The sequence below is a fragment of the Panthera onca genome, chromosome C1, assembly GCF_046562875.1.
Source record: "Panthera onca isolate mPanOnc1 chromosome C1, mPanOnc1 haplotype 2, whole genome shotgun sequence".
Taxonomy (NCBI): domain Eukaryota; kingdom Metazoa; phylum Chordata; class Mammalia; order Carnivora; family Felidae; genus Panthera; species Panthera onca.
In genome coordinates, this window is record NC_138346.1 from 104661937 (window position 1) to 104682318 (window position 20382).

The window sequence follows — 20382 nt, forward strand, 5'->3', positions numbered from 1 at the left end:
GGCGGCCGTGCAGAGGTGCGGGGGGCCGAGTGCCCTGTGGAGAGGGTGCCCAAGGAGCCTGGCGACGGGAGGTGCAGCTGCCCCCCTCCCTCCTCCCCCTGACCCCCACCAAGCCCTCACTCCACTCCCAGGCTTTTGCAGAGAAAGAAACTGAGGTCATCCTGAGCCGGAGTCATCTGGGGGAGGCCACAGACCCTGAAACTCTCCAGTTGGGTTCAAGATCCAGACTCCCAGACCTCCTGCCAGCCGGGGGGGGGGGGGGTGCCCTTCCCTGCCTTGCCAGGCCCGGTGAGCCGTGCCCCGAGCATGGCACCAAAGGCTCGGGGTGAGGAAACTGCAGGCCCGCACGCGGGGGAGCAGGAGGCCAGAGGAGAGGCGCTGACCGGTGCTGGCGTTGGGGACGCCCATGTCACCCCCCAAGCCGTCGAAGGTGGAGACGGCCAGGGAGGCACAGAACCAGAACCACGGCTGCAGGAGGCGGTGGTAGTGCCTGGGCCCGGGTGGGGGGCTGCGGGCAGGGCACCGGGGAGGTGGGGGCACCCCAGAGCCTCCAGGAATGTGCCCGGGGACGCTGTGCCTCCGGAGCGCACAACCTCTGGGGCCTCGGCACTGGCAGCGGGCCCGCCGTCTGAGGAGGGCACTGGTGTGGAAGCGTTTTCATGTTTTTTAAATACATAATCTGGGATTAGATGCCCATTCACATGACCTTTGTCCGCTCTTGCCTGCAGCCACTTCAGGGTGAGTTAATAAATACCGGAGGAAACCGAGGGGTCGGGAGGCCTGGGTGAAGGCTCTGCGGGAAGAGTGTTCCCCTGAGCAGGGGGCTTTGTGCCTGGGGGGCCCTACGTCCCGTTTGCCCCAGACGCTCCCGGCTTCCCTCTGCTGACGGCACCCCATTCCCTTCCGAAGTCCCAGTCGCGAGGCTAAGTCAGACAGTCACCACCCATCACCTGTGATGTCAGCAGCCATCTGGCCGATGCTGCTGCAGCCAATGCTGTTTCCTGCAAGAGCTTCTGTCGCCCGTCGGAAAGCTGGGGACCAAACCACCCGCCGTGTTTCAAGGCAAGTGCTCTGCAGTGGTTCTCCAGCTGCGATCCCAGACCAAGCAGCGCTGCCATCACCGGGGACCCTGTTAGACACGCACCCTCCCGGGCCCCCCTTCAGTCCTACAGAACCTGCCGCTCTGGGGGTGGCGCCCGGCCGTCTGCTTCCCAAGGTTTCCACCTTGGGAAGCTCGGACAGGTTCAGGGGGTCCTGGAATCTTCTACGATTGAGTGCAAGACTGAGTGGAAGCGTGTACTTTCTGGACAGATGATCATTCAGACCCAGAGCCAAGTGCTGCAGACTGCAGCAGGCCTCTGTGCCCCCCGCCCCACAGCTGTGGCCCGTGACCCTCTTCGAGATGGCGAGGACTCACTGGCAGCCCTGGGAAGGGCAGGGCAATGGCACCAGGGGTTAGAGACCCAAATATGTAAAGCCGTGCTGCCTGCCTTGCCTGACGGGCAGTCTGTCCCCCGGGGGTTTTCCACATTGGCTAACGGGATGATGGACGGAACATGCAGGCCTGTGGGGGTGGCTCCGCCCGCGGTTACTTCCCTCCTGACCGCGGGAGGCAGGGCAGGGGTGTCTGCAGCACCTACTCGACCCACCGACCCACCGACCCACCGGCAGCTTCACTGACATCACCCCAATTAACCCTCACAGCCCCTCCGTGAAGTCGTTCTTGTTCCACGTTACAAATGGAACCACCAGGGGCACCTGAGGGGGCTCAGTCAGTTAAACGGCCAACTTCAGCTCAGGTCATGGATCTCCTGGTCTGTGAGTTCAAGCCCTGCGTCAGGCTCTGTGCTAACGGCTCGGAGCCTGGAGCCTGGGTCGGTTCTGTGTCTCCCTCTTTCTGCCCCTCCCCTGCTTGCTGTCTCTCTCTCTCTCTCTCTCAAAAATAATAAACATTAAAAAAAAAAAAGTAGGAACCACCAGGGCAGGAAGAGTAGTGACTTGTGGGGGTGGGGATGGGGTGGCTGGGACTTGAGCCCAGGTATTTTTGATTGCGATCACCATGCTGTCACATGTCAAACAGGGGTAGGAGGTGGTGGGCCACAGGGAGAGGGGCTCTGAGTCATGGGGTGGTGGTAACTGAGATGCATCATGGGCACAATGGAAAACTCAATCTTGTTTTAGTAAAAGTAAAGGAAGGCTTCGAAAAAGTGGATTGGTTCCAGCTCTGTGCTGACAGCTCAGAGCCTGGAGCCTGCTTCCAATTCTGCCCCTCCCCTGCTCACACTCTCTCTCAAAAACAAACATTAAAACCCTTTTTTTTTTAACCCAAAAAAGTGGATTGGTGCCCTTGGTGTCCTAGACCTGTTCCTCCTAAGCCTGTGATCCTGTTAGCTGTCAGGGGACCCTCTCCATGTCCTTCCCCAAGGTCCTGCCTGCTCACAACAGCCCCCAGGGCGGGGGACACGCCCCCTGGAGTGTGACTTGTGTGTTAGAGGAAGCTCCCCTGATGGAATCCTCTCCAAGTCCCCACAAGTGTGGCCACATTCTGGCTTTGGGACACGGTGCAAGCTATCTACAGGGCCCGGAGAGGAAAGAGACTGCTCTCATCAAGAAACTGAATTAAGATTCATTTATTCTAGGGCAAACTCAAAAGGGTTTTTTTTTTGTTGTTTTCTTTTTTAGCAAATCCTAGCACATTATTAACAAAAAAAATCTGTACATTTGCCATGATACACTTGAGAGTGAAACAAATAAGATATAAATACAGATATGGATGTAACATGAAAAGCCCCCCGAAAACGAAAACGAAACCCAAAAACCCAACCTGGGGGTGTGGGGACCATGCGTGTGAACACAGTGCCAACAAAACTATTTTGGTGGCTGCTAGTTTTCAGAGCGTTTTTTTTTTTTTTTTTTTTCTATTTTCCAAATATCATTGTTAGCAAAGTCCTGGTGGGATTCTACAAAGTTCTTATTTGCTGTTCTTTCACGTGTAGTATTATGCTCGATAAATAAAGGGCGGCAGGGGAAAAAAATCAGACTGATGAGACCAAAATTGGTTGCATTACCTGCGCAGGGTAGGACAAGCCAGTGAGGAGCCACAGAGAGGCCGTCCTGGGCTGCCTGCGGCCCGCGCGGAAGCACACACAGTGGACTCGAACTTGAACAAAGCTGCGTGCCCGCGCCCACCGCAGCCTGCGGGGCGCACCGAGGCCTGCAGAGGGAGGGCACGGGGGTGGGGGGGGTGGGGCTCTTCAGGGGCCCCCGGACTGTCGGGTAAACAGGGGAGGCAAACACGGTTTCGCAGTTTTGAGTGTTTCGTCCAAACAGGAGCCCTGCAGGGAGGCGGCGGCAAGGCGAGGCAGCTGTCGGGGCTCGGGGGGCAGCGGTGGGCGCGGCCGGCTCCCTCCCGGTGAGGTGGTGGCGGCGGCATGCGAGTCTCCCCGGTGGCGGTGCCGGCGTGGGCAGCAGTTCTGATTGAGGCCAAGAGACCTGTGATTGTATCCCTCTCTAGGTGGGGAGATTGAAGGTCAGGGAAGTGACATTCGAGGCTAGCCCTTTGTGAGTACAATGAGGACATTCGGCAATGTTCAAGCTTCTTCCCAGCTGCGGGGGGGGGGGGGGGGGGGGGGGGGGGGGCATGAGGCAGGGAGTCACAGAGTTCAAGGGGCAAGGTCTTTCCAAACGCATGAGGCATACAAGAACTCATAAATAACCTAGCAGAACGCACAGAACGCACATTTCTACAACAGAGGAGTAATCAAAAGGTGCCCTGACTCACTTGTTGAGTGTAAAAAGGAAATCCCATTAGTGAGATATTAACAAACGTCATTTATCAATGAAAGTAAGGCCTGGTCCTGCTATGTTTTGAGCCAAAAATAAGTCAATAATATTCAACCACTTAAAATGCACCCCTGAAGTTCCTTCAACAGCAGCAGCGGGGTACTTCCCTCCAAGTGCAAGATACCCCCTACACACACACACACACACACACACACACACACACACACTCGCGCGCACTCTCTCTCTCTCTCTCTCTCAGTGAAGGCACCCTGGCTTCACTGTTCCTGGACCTTTGTTTTCAGTGCCTAGTTCCAAATAAAGTATCTAAAAATACCTTCTGAGTGAAAATGAGTTGTGTGTGCTACAGTGTTGCAACTTCCAAACAAGGCGGGAGGGTCAGAGATTGGGGGGCCGTCTGTAGGTGTCAGCGGGACCACCGCCCAGTCTCTGCTTCTGGGTGCTTCTGGCTGCAAAGGGGGGTTCTGCATCAGAACAGCAAACACCTCATTACAAAGTAACACCAGAACAGGCATTTTCCTCAGGGAAAACCCAGTTCAATTTAGAGAGGACAGAAGGCTTCATGACTGCAACAAGAATTTCCATTTCACTTGAAGAATTTTACTCAAAACTTATTTTAACCAGACTCTAAATCTTTATAGTCTCTTTTATTGGAGAGTGAAACCCTTAAGAAAAATGTTTAGGAAGGGTAGTTTCTCTGGTAATTTCTCAGTGAAGAAACATTACAACTGGGTTTCAAATCCTATTTTCCCGCAATGTGCCACTCGCCATTACTTTTTCCTCAAACAACTATTTCAACAGATGATCAAGGAAGTACTTCCGTCCATAAAATTAAAAAAAAAGGATTCTGACACCTGGTCTCTCTAGATTTTCCTTCGATCCTAATCCCAAATGAAACCAAGAAGTCAAAACTGGGGTGGCAGAGTTATCATTTATCAGACTGGCCAGAACACTTCGAACTGAGCAGCTGAGGTGGAGGCTGGGGGACAGGAGAGGAGACGGTGCTGAATCAGAAAAGCCCAACCAAGAAGCAGGGCCACAGGGGAGGCCCTGTTAACATAGTGTTTCCCCAACATCTGCGTAGTGAATAAACACACACACACACACACACACGCCTTCTCTTGTATCTTCCAGGCTTCATGAAATGCCACTTTAGGCACTCCCCCTAAGGGATGCTATACATTTACCTGGACTTTTCTGTTTGGATTTAAACGGAAGAAACAATTCTTTCGAGTAGAAGCTCTGGGTGGGGATAGCACGAGTGGAGGGTTCAGAGGCGCTGGGAGCCCGTCCTGGAAGGGGCCTGAGGAGGGGGCCCTGGGCCTCCAGTCCAGAAAGTGTACAAGCAAAATCCCACATGTTTGTTAAAAGACGGTCTTCAGGCCTCTGTTTGTTTCTTGCCGGGATTTGACTCACGTTCTTAGTAGGTCTCACAATACAACTGAAGGACGTACGACCCTTTCCTGGTGTCACAGGCCGTGTCCAGAAGAAGTAAGCGAAGATGAGATAGAAACACAAATTAACATACCCTCCTCAATGTTATTAACTAAAAGAAAATGCTCCTTTCTACCATGTATTGGCTAGAGAGCTCTGATTTGCGAAAACTGCACCCCACACACATGGTTTTATGATCTCAGCAGGCTGTACAAGACATGGGTAAGTATGGCTCTTTTCTTATTCCGCTTGTTTCGTACGAAGACTGCAAAACAGGCCTTGCTTCCTTTACATTCAATACCAGTAAGATTCTACACAAAAGCTGGAAGGGACCAAAATACTGATTGTAATAAATATCTGCGGGCCTCCGTGTACTGACTGGGCAGCCGATGGGGGGGCGGGGGGGCGGGGAAGGTCTCTGAGAGGCACCACCGATTGCTTCTAGGGCGACAGAAAGAGACTCTGGCGCTGCCATTAGCTGTGTGTGGACACGTCGGAGGAGGAGCTGCTGTTGCTGTTTGTGGTTTGGGCCCTCTTTATGTATAAGTTGAGTAGCTTCATCTGCAAAGAGAAGATGTGACAGATTAGCAGGAGGAAGGCAATCAGGGAGCAGGAGATGAAAAACCCCAGGTGACAATCAGAAGAGAGCACGTCCCTTAGTTGAGAAATTCAGGACACAAACACTGAGTGCCCACCACGCATTCGGCGCACACCTGCCAGCGGGGAGGGCCACGGCCACAGGAGGGGTCAGAGTCTGCGGGGGGAGGGGCAGTGGGTTCTCAAGAAAGAATGAAAGCGTCACTCTAAGCACTCTAAGCAGGGGGCACAAGGGCTCCCTGGAAGCAGCTGTGTGAAGGGGCGACTGCGGCCAGTGGCTCCACGTGGTCTGGCGGGGAAAGAAGGGTGTGAGCCCAGCTCCAAAGGGACAAGATCCGCTAGGCAAGGTACAGGTCAGGTCTTCTGACCTTCACCCCTCGGCTGCAGCTGTGCCCTCCACACGGACACCTCTCTCCTCCCCCTTCTGGGCCCACCAAAGTGCTGCGGCATCGGAGACCTATCCAGAAGGCCGCCTCCACGGCCTTCCCCCCACCTGCTCATCGGGACACACCCATTCCTTTCAGCTCCTGTGGCTCGGGCACCTGCCTCGTGCTGGAGTTGGCAGTGCACTCGCTTGCTCCTTCCCATAAGATGAGAGCTCACTGAGGCCAACGGCGTGTCGTGAAGTCACATCACCTCGGATGGGCACAGCGCTTCACGACGAAAGCGGCTTTCATTTCTGAGATCTCCCATGCTTTTAACGTAAGCCCCCCTGGACCCTCCAGATACGCAGAACACCGTGTAACACTGTAGGTTCTTAAGTGCTCGTTCTTAAATACTTGTTGAAATCATAATGCGTTATGTTGATAATTTGCCTGCTCATACTAAGAACCGAAAGAAACAAGTGTTTGTGGAAGCAGAATGCCCGTAAACGTCCACGTAACACACGACATGCAAGATGAAGGGGACTGGGAAATATTTTCTATCCCCGGCTCTTTACCTGCTTTCCTTGCTCTAAGCAGGCCACAACGAGGCTGAGTCCAGGGGAGGAGAGGCTGGTCTCCAGGGGGACCCAGGAAGAGAGGCCCAGCGTGTGGTGCATGGGAAAGCGGGCCCTCCAACTACCTTCCAGTGGGGGCTGGAACAGCAACGGCACAGAGCTCCTGAGAGAGGCCAAGTCTCCCTGACCGCTCACCCAAAGGTAGATACACAGGCTGAAATAAACACTTGCGTTGTGTGTCTTCCCATAAAGGGAGATCCATCCCTGGGATCGCCACACACACGGTTCCAGAACCAACTCCACCACCAACTAGTTGTGTGACTACAGGCAAAACATTTTCTGAGCCTCAGCTTCCCCTCCTGCAAAACGAAGACCGAAACCACGTCCACGTGCCCTCCGTAGCTCATCAGAAAACATGTCCTCCAAACACCCCCTCCTCACTTCTTCTGGCGGTCCCCTCCTGCAGTCTGCTCCCGCCTCCCTCCCTCTGCAGCTCAGCCCAGTGCTGCCAAGCCCCACCCCCATTCAGTCCCAAGGGACTGTTCCACGCAACGGGCCCTCCTGGGCTGCTGGGCAGGCTTCCTTGTGGGTCAGTCCTGTCCTCGGACACATTTCATGCCACTCCAGGGCAGGACGAAGTTTTGCTTTTCCCACACGTCTTAGAGGTACAGTGAGGAAAGCAAGTATTCCTAACACATACTTGTTGAATCAAAGATTTTTTTTAAAGAAGAAAAACCGTTCTACAAGACAAGGCAGTTATATTTCTGTGAAAGCCTGGTTCAAAATGAGGTGCAAACACCGTTATGCTTATTTGCGATCAAAACCACTGACGTATCCACCAGTGTGGTCCAGAATGTAAGCACAAGTACAAGGAAATGATGGTAACAGAGTTAATGACATGGCCGTGGTTTCACAGTTTACAAGAAGCTTTTACTAACGATCATATTTGAGCCTCACAAAAATCCTCTGAGGGAGGCAGAACAGGCTCTCTTGTCTTACAAATGAAATGGCTGGGGTTCAGAAGCTTGCTCCATAAGCTGGTATAAATTCAAATTATAGAGTGTTATAACCTTAGCATGTCCAATGTAATCCCCCCACCAACTACTAAGAAAACAGCTACAGAATATACACGAAAGGAAATGAGGAGGGAACTAAAACATTTCAGCACAAAAAGCAAACACCGCAGAAAAATGAGGGACAGGAAAAGCTCTACGGTATACTGAAAACACACCCCAGCTTGTGACGGCGGTCTCTCCTTAGCGGCAAGCAGTCTCTTCAAATGGAAATGGCGGACCTCTCTAGTCACAAGACAGAGACTGGCAGGATGGGTAAAGAAAACACGCTCCAACACTACGCTGTCTACAAGAGACTACTCACTTTAGGTCTACTAAGACACAAAGAGGTTGAAGGTGAAAGGCTGAAAAGAGAGACTCCATGCAAACAGTAACCAAGGGTGTAAGGGTGGCTGTACCAATTACACTGAGTAAAACAAAGTTTAAATTTGTTTCTTTTTAGTGTTTATTTTTGAGAGAGATGGAGAGAGAGAGAGAAGGAGCGACAGAATGCGAGTGGGGGCGGGGCAGAGAGAGAGGAGAGGGAGACACAGAACCTGAAGCAGGCTCCAGGCTCACAGAGCCCGATGTGGGGCTCGAACCCACGCACTGAGAGATCATGACCTGAGCTGAAGTCGGATGCTTAACCGACTGAGCCACCCCAGGCAAAACAGACTTTAAATCAAAAAGTTTACAAGACAGCAAGAAAGTCATTATGTATTAATAAAAGGTCAATACACCAAGGAGATGCAAGCACAGACACGTCTGTGTATAACAACACGCCAGCAAAATAGAAGAAGGAAATGTTGACAGAACTGGGGTTCACGTGGAGACGTCAGTACCCTGTTCTTAATAGACCGAAGACCCAGAGAGAAGACGAGGACATCAAAAACTAACACACCACAATAAACCAACTCGATCTAACAGTCACAGCAAAACACTACCCAACAACAGAATACACGTTCTTCCTAAGTGGATGTGGCCCATGCTCCAGAAAAGACTAAAATAAGGCCACATATGAAGTCTCAACAGATTCACAAAAATAGATATTATACAGAGTGTCTTCTCTGACCATGACTGGATGAAGTTAAAAATTGGTATCAGGAAGAAAACGGAAAAATTCACCAATTTGTGGAAACTGAGCAACACGCTGGTCAAGAGCCCATGGGTCGAAGAAGAAATCACACGGAGAATTAGAGAGTATCTGGAGACAGAGGAGAATGCAAACAACATACCTAAACTTACGGGATGCAGCAAACGTAGCGCAAAGAAGGAAACGTATAGCTTAGAATAAAAAAGGAAGAGCCCGTATCAACCACCTCACTTTATGCCTTGCACTAGAAAGAGAACAAATTAAACCCAGAAGGAAAGAAATAATAAAGATTAGGACAGTGATAAATGAAATAGAAAAGCAATAGAGAAAACCAAGGAAACCAAAAGTTGGTGCTTTGAAACGATAAATAAAATCGACAAATCTTTAACTCAGTTACCTAAGGAAAAAAGAAGACTCAAATTACTAAAAGCATTGATGAATGTTTGGACATTACTACTGATTCTACAGAAATAAAAAAGATTATAAGAGAACACCATGAGGGGTACCTGGGTGGCTCAGTCAGTTAAGCGTCCCGCTCTTGATTTCGGCTCAGGTCACGGTCTCACGGTTCATGGGATCAAGCCCCACATTGGGCTCTATGCTGATAGGAAGGAGCCTGGAGCCTGCTTTGGATTCTGTGTTCTGTCTCTCTTCTCTCTCTGCCCCTCCCCTGCTCGCATTGTCTCTCTCTCTCTCTTTGTCTCTCTCAAAAATAAACATTAAAAAAAATCAAAGTAAATAACTAAACTTAAAAAAAAAAAACCCACTATGAGCAAATGTACACCAACAGATTAGGTAACCCAGATGAAATGGACAAATTCCTAGAGACTTCATGAAAGTTAATAAAAATTATGCAGCAAAAGACAGGGGGTTAATATCCAAGATATGGAGAACTTCTAAAACTCAACAACAACTAAAAAAATAAAAACCTAATTCAAAAATAGACAAAGGACTTGAACACACATTTCTCCAAAGAAGATACACAACTGGCCAACGTGAAGAGATGCCCCACATAACAAAACTACACTGAGGAACCACCTCGTATCAGCCATGAGGACTGCTACCGTCAAAGAGAGAGAAAACAGTAAGTGTCGGTGAGCAGGTGGAGAGACTGGAACCCTCGGGTGCTGTCAGCGGGAACGTCAAAGGGTACAGCCACCGCGGAAAAGTTATGGAATTCAGCAATTCCAGTCCTGCCGTAGACACAAAAGAACCGAAAGCGGGGTCTCAAAGATGCACTTGTACACACAGCTTCACAGGCAGCATTGTTCACAACAGCCAACGATGGAAAGAAGCGCCCGTCACCAAAACACGGACAAGCAAACTGCAGTACGTACGCACAACGGAGTAGCACTCAGCCTTAAAAAGGAAAGAAATTCGGACAAACCGACGACATGGACGAACCTCAAGGACATCATTCTAAGTGAAATAAGCCAGTCACAAAAAAGACAAATGGTGTCACTTTTACGAGGCCCCCGGGGAGTCAAATCCAGAGACTTGAAGTAGAATGGTGGTGGCCAGGGGCTGGGAGGAGGGAGTTCTGAGGAATTACTACTTAAAGGGGGTGGGGTTTCGGTTTTCCACGAGGAGCAAAGTTCTGGAGGCGGATGGTGGGGATGGTCCCACAACAATGTGAATGTATTAACACCAGTGAAAGGTACACTCAGAAATGGTTAAGACAGCAAATTTTATGTGATGGGTATTTTGCCACAATTTTTTAAAAACTGAGAGAAAGAAAAGAAAGCCTGTTCAGGGTCACACGACTAGGAAGTGGAGGGCAGAGACCAGAAGGCAGGTTGTTTGACCCCAAAACTGGTGTTGCTGCCATGGCAACGGGACACTCTCAAATGCCCCCCATGCATTCCTTCCACGACCCTGCATCAGGCCTTTCTCTGCAGAGCCTGGTATCACTTGTTAAGCAACAGAAGAGTGTTCTGATCGGCCGGGTCACACAGAGCAACGGGAAGCCACAGCCGGAGTCTGTCTATTTCCGGTCTAGGAAACTGAGGCCGTCCTGGCACCACGTCCATCAGCGACTGATGTCTGCTGGTACAGAGGTGTATGCAAGTCTCCGAAGGTCCTGCTAACACACCAGAGCTATCGCGTCCAAGGACTGGGGCAGCGGGACGAAGCGGGCTACCGAGGAAGAAGGGTTGAGGCCCAGCCTCCCTACGCCCTCTGAGTGGACCGATCAGGACGTGGGCTCCAGAGCCAAGGCCACCGCTGAGAGGAACGGCAGCAGGTCAGCTGCACAACAGGGATGAGGGAACACCTGCGTCTTCTCAGTCCCTGACTAGAAGGGGCAAATGAGGTGATGGTACAGGGCAACTGCCAGACAAAACCGGGGTCTGTTATCTGGGGATGAGCCTTAAAAATTGAATCCCCTTGGTGAATATAGTTTTCTAGTTTTCACTGCTGCCAGGAACCACCGACAGAAAGCCAGATAGAGGCCGGAGAGAGGGGCGGCTTCCGGGCCTAGCACACTGCTGGTGACTCTCGGCTTGGGAGTTTCCAGATCGTGGCTGGGGAAGGGGTCAGTGATGAGAAAAGGAAAGGAGAAGGGGAAAATGCAGTCAGGCGAAGTAGCCCCCAAACCACCCTTCAACCCAGCCGCTGACTTCTCAGGGGTTCTCGGCCAGCGGTGATTTGCCCCCCAGGGGTCATCTGGCTGCACGCAGCCTTGACGGTGACTCTCATGACTGAGGGGTGGGCGCTACCAGAATCTAGAGGGCCGTCAGGGGTTCTGCTTATCCCCCTACAACGCCCAGGACAGCCCCCGCCAGCACAGCGGGGAATGCCCTTCTGGCTTTGCCAGAACTCTGGGGAGGCAAGCCTCTGGCTAGGATGCCCCGCTGGCCGTGCCAAAGGAACAGCTCTTTGTGGAAAGAAACGCGGCCTCACTTGCTGATTCTTCCTTTCATAAGGAGCATGTCAGGCACCTCTAGCTTCACGCTTTTTTACCCAGACCACCACCAGGGCGTTTTGAACTCCATGTTGCTGCACTACTCCCCCCCGGCAGCCCCTGGGGTTGCCTTGTCACACGGCCGGCCAGAGGCCTGCAAGGCCCCAGCGGTCAAGTGGCCGCTCCCGCCCTTGCCTCTCCTGCCAGAGCTCCACCTGCTGTCCCCCGGCAGGCTCATCAGACTGAAGATTATTTTTAAACCAGTAAGCACTCTGGCCACTCTCAGCTGCAATGAGCCAACAGGTCTCTTGTCCCATTTTCTGCCCCCCATTCTAAAACACCCTGAAAGGAACAGGAGAGGCAGCGTGGCCTGGCTTCTGGCGTGAGAGCTCTGTGTGTCCCTGCGCGGCTGAATGTGGATGAGTGTCCTCATCCCACAGGGACATCGTCACGAATGAAGGGATTGACACACACAGAGCACGCACAACAGCGCCTGCACGTCAGCAAGGCCCAGGGGGAGAGCCCGCGGTCCTCAGCGTCGATGCCCACGAGGGACCCAGCCCGTGTGGAGGCCAGAGCTGCAGACAAGCAGATTTTCGGCGGCTGGCAGAGCCCAGGCATGCCATCAGCCCGTGTAACACTATACGTACCTTGCTCCCCGTGAGCTGTGCGAGGTGAGGTTTCAGCTCTTCTCCGATTACGGAATAAATCGCCACTAAGCAAAACACGCTGGCCTTACGCACACTGCTTTCGGTGTTGTCATAACCCTACAGAGGCAGAGGGGACACGAAAAGGAAATGAGATCAAAGATCTGCTTCACGATCAATGTCTCGTCAAGGTTTCCGCAAATACCCTCACAGTTCAACCCTGGACTTGGTGCTAACAACCACCACACACCCGAGAGCGGCCACTGGACCCAGGGAGCTTTTGCTCCAGGGAGGTCAAAACTCAACAGTGTCGAGAGTGAACTGGTTCCTGCAGGTGGAGAAGGGAGGCTGGCAAGTAGCAGCAGCCTCCCCTGCACTATGTGCTGCTCAACGCGAGCTGCCACAGCAGCACCACGCAAGACACGTGGGAGGGAGAGGGAGGGAGGGAGGGAGGGAGGGAGGGAGGGAGGGAGATGGGAAAGGAAATTAAGGGGGAAAACAGCTCGGTTCTTCCATATCCTCCCAATGGCAAAGCAAACCTTGTGTGAAATGAGAACTTTCAAGAAACGAGGACTGCCTCCCTCGCTCTTGTGGGCAGAACCTCTGTACCACCCAAAGCGGGTGGGGGACATCCGGGCCCGGAGCCTGACACCTGTGCGCTCTACATCCGGGCCTCCGTCTACCTGTCGGCCTGGCCCCTGCCCCACGCAAATGAGACAGCCTGCTGCTCTCCAAACAGCCCTGAGGATGCTTCAGGCTTGCTCTTTCCTCTGCCTGGAATAATCCAGTCTCAACAGTCTGTACTTAAATTCCCAAGCCGAGCGCTCGGTGAGCAGCAGCATTTCTTAAATGTGAAGCTGATTTCTCTCCACCTTCCCCACTGAAGTCGCTCTCTCCCTCCAGGGCCCAACTCTAAACCAGCTCTTCTGTGAAATCACCTCTTGGCCTCTGATCCAGGAAACCCCCACTCGCACCTACAGTAACTCGGCAGGTGGTGCCCCATCTCCGGCTGCCGGCACAGCTGTACTGTGCCCCACGCAGGTTGAAACACCCCTGGGGTTACGCCGTGGCGCAGCAAAACATCTTCCTGAGTCTAACTCAGTGCCTTGCACTTAGAAGGCTCTCCATGAATATGTGCTGGATAGCAGAGCAAGAACCATTATCTGACTTTGCACTCCCATGGCCCACCCTGCCCAGGGCTGGGGCCCACAGATGTGCAATAAGGGTTTGTTGAAGGCATGAACAACGACAACCATGAAAGAACCAAAATATATTTACAGTAAACAGAAAGTTCACTTTGGGAGCCACAGCTCTAGGCTGCCGGGAAGCTCTTCGGCCACATTCAGGGGAGGGTGCGTTAGAAAACAAGAGAGAGAGGGCCTGAGGTGTCCGAGCCACACAGCTGCGCGGGTTCTGAAACAGGTTGGCACCTGCCCTTTCCCACCCGCCCCTCAAGTGAGTGAGGAGGGCAAAGCACCAGGCACCCAGGTTGGGCAGCATCGGCTCCCGGCCTCACAGCCCCGCACGACAGGCACCAGCCAGCTGCCCAGGGGGCCCACCTGTAGCAAGCCCGGGATGATGTCGGCGAGGAGCTGCAGCAAGGACTCCTTGGCGATCCTCTCGACGACTTTGGTCTGCATCTTGATGGCGGCGAGGTTGATGGGGTAGTCGGCCGTCTGGATGATGGGGCAGAGGACTTTGATACACTGCTCTGGGTGGATGGAGCTGGCCAGCGTGGAGGCCGCCTCCTCGGCTGCTCTCACCACCTGAAACACCAGTTCCCCCAAACAAGTGAGCTCCCGGAGACCAAGCGATCTGCTGCCTAACTTCGGGAGCCAGAGGACACACGTCACCTAACGCCTCGGGCTAATTCTGTACAAGACAGTTAAGAGCAAGGTGGTCTTGAGGGTGATTCTCCAGTGGATGGGGGGCATGGGAAGGTAGGAATGCGGCTTCCACCAGAAACCCCGGAGAAGCGGTTCTCCAAGTGTTACCTCCCCTGCAGCAGCAGCGACATTCCTGAGAACGTGCTAGAAATGCAACTTCCCTGGCCCCACCGTGGACCCGCCGAATCAGAGACTGGGGACTAGAGCCCAGCAAGCTGTCTTAGTAAGCGCTTCAGAGGGTCTCCCGTACGGGAAAATCTGAGAGTCTCTGTCCTAGAAGATTAGGACCTAAAAAAGAAGTAAACATAAATGCTTTCCAGCAGCTCGGGGGACAGCTGCAATTAAAGTAACTGGAGAGAAGCCGGGAAGAAAAATCAGTGGCTTCAAGACTTATGATTCCATGAAGGCACCTAATCGTAAAGCAGTTGGAGAGGCTTTTCCAAGGAAAGCCTCCGTGCCCGTATCACCACACCCTGTACTCTGAAGGAAGTGCACAAAATGGCCACCTCACAGCCAAAGGAGCGGCCTCTGACCTGTGAAGAGATCCCAGCGCACTAGGATACACTGAGTCCTTGTGCTACAGGTCACCAGGAGCGCCACAAAAAGAGCCTCTGTAATAAAGATAGAAGCTAAATGCAAAACCCGGCAAGGATCAAAGAGTGCAGGCTGCGGCCTTTGAGGGCTGGAAGCAAACGCCAGCCGTGGCATTCGCAAGTGCTAACCCCCATCTCCTCTTCTGTAAAATGGGGATACCTCACAGAAATCATTTGTTAAGTGGTGTCAAAATGTACTACATGTTCAGTAAACGATAGTTACTCCTATTCATGACACAGGGGTATGTATATAAATGATAAGCAAAAAACACCAGGCTGTAAACATGTACGTATTTTTTTTTTTAGTTAGAATTTAAAAAAAAATTTTTATATATTTTTGAGAGAGAGAAAGAGAGGCAGAATAGGAGTGGGGGAGGGACAGAGAGAGGGAGACACAGAACCCCAAGCAGGCTCCAGGCTCCAGGCTCCGAGCTGTCAGCACAGAGCCCGACGCGGGGCTCGAACTCACAAAATGTGAGATCATGACCTGAGCTGAAGTCGGAGGTTTAACCGACTGAGCCACTCAGGCGTCCCCGTGTATGCATTTTCTCATAAAATATAATGAAAATCTAATCCTTTTTTTCCGACTGCCAGCCCTGGACTGTTCATTCCACCCAGATTCTTCTCTGTTTTGTGTTCTGCTACTGAAACAAGGCAGCTGTCTTTAACTCAGCAACAAGACCAAGGTTACCAGCTTAAGCCTCAATATCCCCAGTGCTCTTGTGATTGAAGCAGACTGACCAACAAGAACAGCAGACAGACTACCTGGAAAGCATCTTCTAGATGTGGGCAAGGGTGGGCTAAAACATCCATGCATACAAGCCAGGGAGGACAGGACACACAGAGGGGCACCCTGAGCCATATGGTGGACACATGGACTGCAGGAGGTCACTGTAGAGCCCTGACCACTGTGCCCTCACTCTAGGAGGGACAGGGCCAGATCTTGGGGCTCTGCAGTCATGGCTTTGGGAAAAGACGCAGCTCAGTTTAGCTGGGGCTACGCCACCCTGTGAACAGGACTGACTTCCCGGAGTGTGCCTCATAGGTCCGTGTGTCTGCTCTGCTCTCTGAACGGTAAAGTGGACTCCTTCCAACACAAGGGAGCTGAATTCATCTCACTTAAAAATCATTATATTTGGGGCACCTGGGTGGCTCAGTCTGTTAAGCAGCCGACACTTGACTTCAGCTCAGGTCATGATCTCACAGTGCGTGAGGTCGAGCCCCACACTGGTCTCTGTGCTGACAGTGCAGAGCCTGCTTGGGATTCTGTCTCCCCCTCTCTCTGCCCCTCCCCTGCTCACTCTGTCTCTCTCAAAATAAATACAAATAGACGTAAAACAAAAGCCCGGTATTTTTAAGGCTGGTCATGCTGCACTGACAGTTGGAGGTTCTCCCTGGGCTGCTCATGTCCCAACACTGGGATTTAACGCGGTGGAAAACCTGGAAGGAAATGCACAAAACGTTCCCTCATTATCTCAGGGGGTTAGATTATGGGTAATTTTATTCTCCTCTTCGTATTTTTTATATTGAAAAGTTGCCATGGAAAACTGCCATAGTAATGTTCCTGGTAAGGAAAACGGATTCATAAAAATTTAAGTGTGCTTTTGAGATCAGGGAAAGTTCACAGTTCAGCCCTTGGTTCACGGAGAGCAGGGAGGACAGGGTGCTGCACCCCAGAAGCAGGCGGCCCTTCGTCGTCCGGGACAGAATTTGAGCCCCGGCATGGAGTTGCACTCCCTGGGTGTTGGCTGAGAACGTTACTATGATTATAATAATCGCTGCTATTTCTGCTTACTGCCTACTGATTCCATAAGCTCTCTTCTGCTATTTAGGAAACTCGCTGTCTCTCACACAAGCGTGGCTGACCACGTCCCCTCCTTGAACAGCGGGATGACCTCTTCTTCTCAACTTGTAGAGCTTTTCTCTATTGCTGGCACCTCATATCGGTTGCTTTACATTCTTGCCAACATTTCCACATGTGTCTCCTTCCCAAACAGGCTGCAAGGCCTAGCAGACGGGCTGGCACACTTGTTTTGTACCCCAAAGTACACAGCAAGGCTGGGCATTTACCAGGTGTTCAACATTTACAGATGGACTGAACTTCATTCTGTCTGCCTGAGGGGAATGTTCCTACTTAAAGCCCTGCCTTCCTGAACTCTCAAAGTTCTCTATTTCTTGTTAGAGGCCTCTTGAAGTTTCCCTGGAAGGACCTGCTATCTCCTTAAGGCATTGACCGCAGTCTAGGGGTCTCATTAAGTAAGCTCACATCCCCATCACCTGACCAGTGCGCTCTTGGACACAATGCATACACCTGTGGGGGCATACATCGGGATTATGGATTAATCCTTCCGAGAGTCAAAATGGGGACCACGATCAGCATGGTTCAAGAGTAAATACTATGTACACGAGAGAAGACAGGGGTCAAGAACATCCAAGATTTGTCTGCGCTTATTATATACGTGCAAAGTCAGGCTTGGGTGCAAAGCACTGCAGAGAGGTCATTTTACTTTCAAAGAATCCTATTCTTGGTAAGCCCGTAAGAGCAATTTTTCTTTCATACCACGACTGGCCCTGCCTTGTTGTGTACAACATGCACACACTCGTTCACTCCTGTGTGTCAGGGACTGAGCTCAGGGCAGGCCACAGGAGTGAGGACGATGGGTGGGCCCGGACCCCGTCCTCACGGTGCTGGGCAGGATGGGCTGGTCTGTGCAGAGGGTGCAAAGCCCCAGGAAGTGGGGAACCAAGCCCAGAAGCAGGTGGGGGCGGATGGCGGGGAGCTGAGGAGTGTCTGCAGTTGGCTGGGGTTAGATGAAAGGAAGCTGATGAGGGGCGGGACGCAGAATGAATGTCTGCACAAGGCTTCCCAGGTGTTCTTTGGGGGTTCCTCCAGCTCAAGGGCCCTTGGCCATGCGAAGCCAGCCCTCCCCATCTCTGCCTCCTCCACAGAAAGTGGGTGGTTGAGGTCAGCCAGGCAGCAAGCATGACCTCAGTCCCACTGATGGCATCGCCCTCCACTTCACATACACACAAGAATGAGGCTACTTAAAGAAAACTCATTGTGATTTTTTTTCTTGCCAACTCAATCTGCTGCAAAGTGCAGCTTTTTCCACACAGGTCCCCTAAAAGCAGAGTACTGTTTGGCCCTGGTGTGCATGCATAACCTTTAACCTTTCACCCCAAGAAAGGCAGCTCCAGGTTGCATGGGCACAGACAAATCGGAGTTCAATCCTCTGGCAAGACACTCAATCGGTCTGAACCTCGATTTTTAAACTAGGGAATTAAGGGGCGCCTGGGTGGCTCAGTAGGTTGGGCATCCGACTTCGGCCTGGGTCATGATTTCATGACTCGTCAGTTCGAGCCCCACGTTGGGCCCTGTGCTGCCAGCTCGGAGCCCAGAACCTGTTTCGGATTCTGTGTCTCCCTCTCTCTCTGCTGTTCCCCCACTCATTCCCTGTCTCTCTCTCCCTCAAAAATAAATAAAAACATTAAAAAATTTTTTTAAGATAGGGATTTAAAAAATACCAACTTTGGTGGATTTTGGAGTAAGAGAGAGAACATACAAATAAAGGATTGCTGGTAAGGGGTCACAGGGAGACACAGCGGAGAACCAGGGAGTTCTGAGTCTGCCAGAGAGCAGAGCTCCCTCCAGGGGACCCCTCTGACCCAGTCTAGTGCCCACATCAAGTGGGTCTGCCCTCGCCAAGAATCCCTCTAAACAGCTATCCTGGAACCAGGCTCACATTTGTTGATATGGCGTGGAAGGCCAGCATGGCCTGGCTCCTGCCTGTGTCCAGCTGTGGTTTTGCCCTCCCTCTCCCCGTGCCCTGGTCACACTGAGCTGAGGGCAGGCCCTGCACATGCCCCGCCGGCCCTTTTGCGGAGCCCCTGGCTAGCCCCTCCGTTCCTCCTCAGCGTCGCTCACTGGTGCTCCTCACCTGGCCGGGCCAGGTCTCCTTCAGGACCCGCTTGCTGCGGTACGACTCTGGGGAGCCCTGTGTGCACACCTCCACCACTGCACTCAACACCTTGCTCAAATGGTCTCTCCCACTAGACAGAAAATTCCTCGAAGGCAAGCTCCCACCTCAGCTACCTTTCTATATCCCCCACGCCTGGCACAGCGTCCAATATATATGAGCTACTCAAGAAATGTTTGTCAAGCACATTCTCCTGTGTACATATTTTGTAAAATGTTCGTGACTGGCAAAGTCACCTCTGGGGCATGCCTCACTGAACTGCACGGACGTGTTCCACCTGAGGAGCTGGCCCAGAAACTGAGGGGGAAGCAAGATATCTGCAGGCGAGCCACCTGGCCCTTGGGCAAAATCAGCTATAGGAGGCCCGGAGGGTCCCATTCCCGGTGACAGGGCGGAAAGGCAACACTTCTGTCCTTTGGAAAAGAGACTTTAGTTCAGGTTGGTTTTTTTTTTCCTAGCAACCCTCTGTTTGAAGAGGGGTGGCGTACCGCTTAAAAGACTTCCATCGTGCAACGAATTACTCTAAGATGAAGTGCTTTTATTCCTCCTCAGTTCATGCACATCCCTCCGGTTGTCGCAAGTCCACGGTGCACTCGGGAAAGCCGAGCACCGGGCACGTAGCTGAGTTACGTACAGCTGGGCAGCCAGTGGACAGTGCAAGAGGGGGGGTCATCTCTTCCCTAAGCAGGTCCCGCAGTGAAGGTGTGCTCCGAAGCCAATGCCTTTCTGCAGTGCGAAATTACTGTTTGCAAGTACCCTAACATACGGCTCAGAAATCTGAGCTGTACTGAGGAAAGTCTGTGTCTTAGTTTTGTTTTGTTTTTTTAATTGTTTTTAAGCTTTATTTTATTTTTGAGAGAGAGAGAGAGACAGAGCGTTGAGCAGGGAAGGAGCAGAGAGAGAGGGAGACACAGAATCCGAAGCAGGCTCCAGGCCCCGAGGTGTCAGCACAGAGCCCGACACGGGGCTCGAACTCACGATCCGTGAGATCATGACTTGAGCCGAAGTCGGATGCTCAACCGACTGAGCCACCCAGGTGCCCCAGTGTATCTTAGTTTTTAAAGACATGGGGTAAAACCAGAAGGATCAGAAAATACTGGATAACCTTGTGGGTACATCCAAGGTAGAAGACACTGATGTACATGTTTAAGACCCAGCTGGGAAACGGGAGGCAGCTCAGTGGGTGGGAAATAGGCCTGGAAACGGACTGGGACCCAAGTGCCAGCAGTGCCACTTAACAGTCCTGACAGGAACAAACAACTTCCCCACGCCCCTCAGATGCGGAGAGCACCAGTGAGACAAGGAAACATACTGGCGGGCTCGTGGTGAGAGTGCCATCGTAAGGTTTCCTTCCTTGCTTCCAACCTGTTTGTACTCTGCTGTCATTCGGGTGAAAGTGAGTTGCCCTGCAGTGAGCTGTGGGTCAAAGGACTTCCAGATCTGCCGAGCCAAAACCCACA

The 20382-nt window shown here is 52.1% G+C and overlaps 1 protein-coding gene across 34 annotated transcripts in view; it reads right to left on the reverse strand.

Annotated features, from left to right (window-relative positions):
- Positions 1 to 2615: 2615 nt before the first annotated feature.
- Positions 2616 to 20382, reverse strand: part of CLASP1 (cytoplasmic linker associated protein 1) — a 274262-nt gene continuing 256495 nt past the window's right edge. For all 34 annotated transcript variants that reach the window (XM_078451384.2, XM_078451387.2, XM_060625391.3 and 31 more), the window contains 3 exons: positions 14026 to 14232; positions 12470 to 12586; positions 2616 to 5796 (listed from right to left, as the gene is read on the reverse strand). In XM_078451384.2, coding sequence (XP_078307510.1) covers positions 5710 to 5796; positions 12470 to 12586; positions 14026 to 14232 — 411 coding nt within the window. In that variant the 3' untranslated portion in view covers positions 2616 to 5709. The remainder of the gene's footprint in view (positions 5797 to 12469; positions 12587 to 14025; positions 14233 to 20382) is intronic.